This window comes from Pseudophryne corroboree, chromosome 1 (genome assembly GCF_028390025.1).
Source record: "Pseudophryne corroboree isolate aPseCor3 chromosome 1, aPseCor3.hap2, whole genome shotgun sequence".
Lineage (NCBI taxonomy): Eukaryota > Metazoa > Chordata > Amphibia > Anura > Myobatrachidae > Pseudophryne > Pseudophryne corroboree.
In genome coordinates, this window is record NC_086444.1 from 866,642,831 (window position 1) to 866,650,178 (window position 7,348).

Here is a 7,348-nt window from a genome sequence, read left to right on the forward strand (position 1 = left end):
GAGCGTCCACAGCTATTGCCTGAGGGTCTCTCGACCTGGCGCAATATCTTTCTAGCTTTTTGTTTAGGCGGGATGCCATCATGTCCACCTGTGGCCGTTCCCAACGGTTTACAATCAGCTGGAAGACTTCTGGATGAAGTCCCCACTCTCCCGGGTGGAGGTCGTGCCTGCTGAGGAAGTCTGCTTCCCAGTTGTCCACTCCCGGAATGAACACTGCTGACAGTGCTAACACGTGATTTTCCGCCCATCGGAAAATCCTTGTGGCTTCTGCCATCGCCATCCTGCTTCTTGTGCCGCCCTGTCGGTTTACATGGGCGACTGCCGTGATGTTGTCTGACTGAATCAGTACCGGCTGGTTTTGAAGCAGGGGTCTTGCCTGACTTAGGGCATTGTAAATGGCCCTCAGTTCCAGAATATTTATGTGTAGGGAAGTCTCCTGACTTGACCATAGTCCCTGGAAGTTTCTTCCCTGTGTGACTGCCCCCCAGCCTCGAAGGCTGGCATCCGTGGTCACCAGGACCCAGTCCTGTATGCCGAATTTGCGGCCCTCTTGAAGATGAGCACTCTGCAGCCACCACAGCAGAGACACCCTGGTCCTTGGAGACAGGGTTATCAGCCGATGCATCTGAAAAAGCGATCCGGACCACTTGTCCAACAGGTCCCACTGAAAGGTCCTTGCATGGAACCTGCCGAATGGAATTGCTTCGTAGGAAGCTACTATTTTTCCCAGGACTCGCGTGCAGTGATGCACCGACACCTGTTTTGGTTTCAGGAGGCCTCTGACTAGAGATGACAGCTCCTTGGCTTTCTCCTCCGGGAGAAACACTTTTTTCTGTTCTGTGTCCAGAACCATCCCCAGGAACAGTAGACCAGCTGTGACTTTGGAATATTTAGAATCCAACCGTGCTATTGTAGCACCTCCCGAGATAGTGCTACCCTGACCAACAACTGCTCCCTTGACCTCGCCTTTATCAGGAGATCGTCCAAGTACGGGATAATTAAAACTCCCTTTTTTCGAAGGAGTATCATCATTTCGGCCATTACCTTGGTAAATACCCTCGGTGCCGTGGACAGACCAAACGGCAACGTCTGGAATTGGTAATGACAATCCTGTACCACAAATCTGAGGTACTCCTGGTGAGGATGGTAAATGGGGACATGCAGGTAAGCATCATTGATGTCCAGTGATACCATGTAATCCCCCTCGTCCAGGCTTGAAATAACCGCCCTGAGCGATTCCATCTTGAACTTGAATGTTTTTATATAAGTGTTCAAGGATTTTAAATTTAAAATGGGTCTCACCGAACCGTCCGGTTTCGGTACCACAAACATTGTGGAATAGTAACCCCATCCTTGTTGAAGGAGGGGCACCTTGACTATCACCTGCTGGGAATACAGCTTGTGAATTGCCTCTAGCACAGCCTCCATGTCTGAGGGAGTTGTTGGCAAGGCAGATTTGAGGAAACGGCGAGGGGGAGATGTCTCGAATTCCAGCTTGTACCCCTGAGATACCACTTGAAGAATCCAGGGATCTACCCGTGAGCGAGCCCACTGATTGCTGAAGTTCTTGAGACGGGCCCCCACCGTACCTGGCTCCGCCTGTGGAGCCCCAGCGTCATGCGGTGGACTTAGAGGAAACGGGGGAGGACTTTTGTTCCTGGGAACTGGCTGTATGCTGCAGCTTTTTCCCTCTACCTCTGCCTCTGGGCAGAAAGGACGCGCCTTTAACCCGCTTGCCTTTTTGGGGCCGAAAGGACTGTACCTGATAATACGGTGCTTTCTTTGGCTGTGAGGGAACATGGGGTAGAAAAGCTGACTTCCCAGCTGTCGCTGTGGAAACGAGGTCCGAGAGACCATCCCCAAACAACTCCTCACCTTTGTAAGGCAAAACTTCCATATGCCTTTTAGAATCTGCATCCCCTGTTCACTGCCGAGTCCATAACCCTCTCCTGGCAGAAATGGACATTGCACTTATTTTAGATGCCAGCCGGCAAATATCCCTCTGTGCATCTCTCATGTATAAGACTGCGTCTTTTATATGCTCTATGGTTAGCAATACAGTGTCCCTGTCAAGGGTATCAATATTTTCCGACAGGGAATCTGACCACGCAGCTGCAGCACTGCACATCCATGCTTAAGCAATAGCCGGTCTTAAAATAATACCCGAGTCTGTATATACAGACTTCAGGATAGCCTCCTGCTTCCTATCAGCAGGCTCCTTCAGGGCAGCCGTATCCGGAGACGGTAGTGCCACCTTCTTTGACAGGCGTGTGAGCGCTTTATCCACCCTAGGGGATGTTTCCCAACATGACCTATCCTCTGGCGGGAAAGGGTACGCCATTAGTAACTTTTTAGAAATTACCAGTTTCTTATCGGGGGAAGCCCACGCTTCTTCACACACCTCATTTAATTCATCAGATGGGGGAAAAACCACTGGCAGTTTTTTCTCCCCAAACATAATACCCTTTTTTGTGGTACCTGGGGTAACATCAGAAATGTGCAACACATTTTTCATTGCCTCAATCATGTAACGTGTGGCCCTATTGGAAGTTACATTAGTCTCATCGTCGTCGACACTGGATTCAGTATCCGTGTCGACATCTGTGTCTGCCATCTGAGGTAGCGGGCGTTTCAGAGCCCCTGATGGCTTTTGAGACAGTTGGGCAGGCACGAGCTGAGAAGCCGGCTGTCCCACATCTGCTATGTCGTCAAACCTTTTATGTAAGGAGTTGACACTTTCACGTAATTCCTTCCACAAGTCCATCCACTCAGGTGTCGGCCCCGCAGGGGGTGACATCACATTTATCGGCATCTGCTCCGCCTCCACATAAGCCTCCTCATCAAACATGTCGACACAGCCGTACCGACACACCGCACACACACAGGGAATGCTCTGACTGAGGACAGGACCCCACAAAGCCCTTTGGGGAGACAGAGAGAGTGTATGCCAGCACACACCAGAGCGCTATATAACACAGGGATTAACACTATAACTGAGTGATTTTCCCTTATAGCTGCTTATATGTATACTACTGCGCCTAAATTTAGTGCCCCCCCTCTCTTTTTTACCCTTTGAAGTCTAGAAACTGCAGGGGAGAGCCTGGGAGCGATCCTTCCAGCGGAGCTGTGAGGGAAAAATGGCGCCAGTGTGCGGAGGGAGATAGCCCCGCCCCTTTTTCGGCTGACTTCTCCCGCTTTTTTATGGATATCTGGCAGGGGTATTTTTCACATATATAGCCTCTAAGACTATATTATGTGAGTTTTATGCCAGCAAGGTGTTTAATATTGCTGCTCAGGGCGCCCCCCCCCCCAGCGCCCTGCACCCATCAGTGACCGGAGTGTGAGGTGTGCATGAGGAGCAATGGCGCACAGCTGCAGTGCTGTGCGCTACCTTGTTGAAGACCGAAGTCTTCAGCCGCCGATTTCCAGGACCATCTTCTTGCTTCTGGCTCTGTAAGGGGGATGGCGGCGCGGCTCCGGGACCGGACGACCGAGGCTGGGCCTGTGTTCGATCCCTCTGGAGCTAATGGTGTCCAGTAGCCTAAGAAGCCCAAGCAGGTAGGTTCGCTTCTTCCCCAATTAGTCCCTCGTAGCAGCGAGTCTGTTGCCAGCAGATCTCACTGAAAATAAAAAAAACTTAAAATATACTTTCTTTTCTGGGAGCTCAGGAGAGCCCCTAGTGTGCGTCCAGCTCAGCCGGGCACAAGATTCTAACTGAGGTCTGGAGGAGGGTCATAGTGGGAGGAGCCAGTGCACACCAGGTAGTCCTAAAGCTTTCTTTAGTTGTGCCCAGTCTCCTGCGGAGCCGCTATTCCCCATGGTTCTTACGGAGTCCCAGCATCCACTTAGGACGTCAGAGAAAAAACATTAACAATGCCTCTCAATTACACTTTAGTTTTTAGGCACTTTTGCTGAAGAGACACAGTGTGTATGGGTAAATATTCCCAGAGATTAGAACTAGCAATTTACTAACAGAATTTGTGATCAGTGTAAATATTTAACATTTATAAATATAGGGCAAGCATACACCGTTACAATTCATAAATGGGGAAAAAACAGTCAAAGCGAGACCAGGTAATGAAAAACAGATGAAGTTGTAAGGTTAAGGATCGGGTGAAGTCATTCATTAAAATTAGTCTTTATTTATAAAGGTGCTACAAGGGGTCCACAGTGCAGTACAAAGTGCATACAGAAGTACAGTACAAATATAACGAAACAAACCAATATACACATGGCATTCAATGACTAAGGAGCCCCATTTATTATTAATCACATTTGCAAAGCGATCTGGGATCGATATTAGCGCCTAGAATTGCATTGCAAGATGCGCTTATATCGAGAGAATTTATAATTAAGCAACTGCAGGGACGGACAGGAGCCCATCCCTGCAATGTGCTCAGAGTGGCAGTGGGACAAATGCGCATGTATAGCCTACCCTTAGATGACATTAGCTGCGGGGGCCAATCTCTACATTGGCTTGGTAAATCTGACAGCATCGCATATCCCTTAGAAACCCGGGGAATGCGGCAGCTGGAGGGAATAGAGGAATCGCAGAAGTTATCAGAGATATCTGCTTTGGCTCCATTGTGGTACATTCGAGCGATACTAAATATTAGCGGTTACCACCATCACCACCCCCCCCCCCACCACCAAAAAACAAAACAGGTGTTTTCGGAGATTAAGCTGCAAATATTCAATGATAAATGGGCCCCCTTAATATCTATGCAACTTCGAGTGCTGGCTGAAATTGTAGCCCAATTGCTGGACAGCAGACAGGTTCAGAATCACCAAATGGATAAATACCACCAAGGAGGAGGAGATGGCGGTGTACGGGAAGAAGGAGAACACAAGGTAAGATGGCCCTGCTCGTGAGAACATACAATCTATGGGAGAGGATCAGTCAAATATGGTTGGCACAGAGGGGTGAGCCAGTGTGCAGAGACAACAGGGGAGTAAGGAGGATAGCTGGTAGGCTTTGATAAATAAATGGGTTCAGAAAGTTTGCCTTAAGTTTGTGTGTTTGTTTGAGGCGGGGGGCAGGGGGGGGGGGGGGTTATCATGGCTCTGATGGGAGCTCTCATCAGGCCCACAAAAATCGGTTAAAAGTCCTTTGTTTGGGCGCTCTATCCAGGACTTTAATAACTAATGGCCACCCAAGAACAACTGTACTGCTACATTGGGCGACCATTATTTACAGCTGTGATAAAAATAATTGAATTCCCCCAGGAGAGGTGTAATGAGAGAGAGAGAGAGAGAGCTCCTGTGACGGGGAGCATGACAGGAGATGTCATGGAGGCAGAAGTTGAATTCTACATATTACACCCAATTATACAGCGACAGGCAACCGGATAATCTCAGCAATAAATTAAACACCTATCTTTAATAACATATCAGTAGGCCTTTAAAAAAAAAAAAAAAAAAAGGACTCACAAGCTATACCAAACAAATATGCAACAAAGTAAGGAGGAGCTGGAGGCTACAAGCAGAGGCTTGGAGGGCCGCATGCAGTCCCAGGGTCGCCTGTTGCTCAACACTACAAAAATAACTAGTAAATTCTTAGCAAATATTATATACTACCAGTTGTTTGCAACATTTTCTTTTCATTATTTCCTTCTTTCTGTGCACCCGATATATCGTCCGAACCGGCGGATCTGAAAATATATCGTATACATCGGCAAGTGTGTATACCTTATATCGTTAACGATGGGCGCTACAGTGGGTCTTTAACGAGGTACAATCTCTTTAGTTTTCAACTTGAAATCTAAAGATATTGTAGGAGACGGCATGCACCTTAATGTGGGTGCATCCAGGTGCATGTTGTCACTGACAAGACGCAAACATTATAGTTCAGTATGTATGAACAATATTGTTTGCGGGGGGGGGGGGGGGAATCTTGCATGATGTCACTGACACCGGCAAGTGTGTACCCAGCCAAAGTCTCTGAACTCTTTTTCAAATATGCTTGTATGCACAATCCCAAAGATGCTTAATAAGGTATGACAAGCAGCAGCATCCATAAAATGAATAGACTGTACCTACAGTACATGGAGCAGACAAAATATTTTGATGGAACAGTATGTTAATATTTCAATGCTATGTATACCTGAATGAGGATATGTACAATACGTGTAAAAAGAATATACAAAAATATAAAAATCAAATATTGATTCAATGTATCACAGTATTAGGAAAATGAGCTGCATCACACCGCACAGAACTAAACATACACAGCAAAACATCTATTAAATCCTGACACCCATACACATCTCCTAATCTGTAGCCGAGAGTGCAGAATAATAAGCGTAGTACTGATGAGATCTCCCACCCATCAGCCTACAGCCTGGCATGTGAGGAAATGCATTCCCCTTGTTGCATCTACCCACTGTAGGCCCCTGCAGTGTGGGGACGCAGTGTGTGTATGTGATTAATATATATATATATATATATATATATATATATATATATATATACACACACACACACACACACACACACACACACACACACACACAATTATATAGATAGATCACGGGCGGGCAGGCAGGCGGCTCACCTTCTCGCACAGGGTGCGCACTTGGTTCTCGTTGAGCTGTTTGCACTCATTCAGCTGCTCGATCCACTGGTCTAGTTCCTTCGTGAACGTCTTGTCCTCCATGACCAGCACCTCCCCGAGCGTCCCCGGGACACCGCAGACGATACTGCAGAGTCGTCCCCCGCCTCCCCCTAGCACCGGGCTCTGCGCCTGTCACGCTGTTTGCCTGTGCGCCCGGTGTATGTGTATCTCAGGGGAGGAGGCCGCCGCGCCGCTGCGTCGCTACTTCTTTCCTCCTCCTCATTCAATCTCGCCTTCACCCCCAGAGCAGGGAGCGCGCACCGAGGAGGGGGTGAGCAAACGGGACCGCGCACGGAGACGCCAAACGGAACTAGGAGAAGACGTGCGCGCCCACACGCTGGTAAACATCAGTGGAACACGGAAAAGATTCGGGAGCGCGCTCGCAACCGTCTGTATGGTGGAGGGAAGGGGCGGCTGTACGTAGCGCGCTGCCTGGGAATGCTCGGCGCATGCGTATAGGTCATGAGTAGCGAGGTATTGGTGTTTCTTTTTTCAACGTGCTTTATTAGCAACAGTATCAAAGATACAAATGTGACAGTAAACGTGCGGCTGCCTAAAGTAAAGCCTGCCTTGTATCGCGATGTTTTCTGTAATACGTATCTCCTGTGTTGCAGATTTTGATTGTCATGAAAACAAACAAACAAAAAAAACATAAACGTTAATGTTGTCGCTTCTGCAGTGATATGAGGTTTGCGTAATCTGCAGCAGTTCAGCCCTGGTTTTCAGCAACAGTTT

General features: G+C 48.1%; 1 protein-coding gene across 1 annotated transcript in view; it reads right to left on the bottom strand.

Annotated features, from left to right (window-relative positions):
* The window catches only part of PPP2CB (protein phosphatase 2 catalytic subunit beta), a 179,082-nt gene extending 172,072 nt beyond the window's left edge, over positions 1–7,010 (bottom strand). Inside the window, exon 1 of the mRNA XM_063920016.1 lies at positions 6,554–7,010. Within this exon, the coding sequence (XP_063776086.1) occupies positions 6,554–6,655 (102 nt within the window). The 5' untranslated portion in view covers positions 6,656–7,010. The remainder of the gene's footprint in view (positions 1–6,553) is intronic.
* Positions 7,011–7,348: the final 338 nt, after the last annotated feature.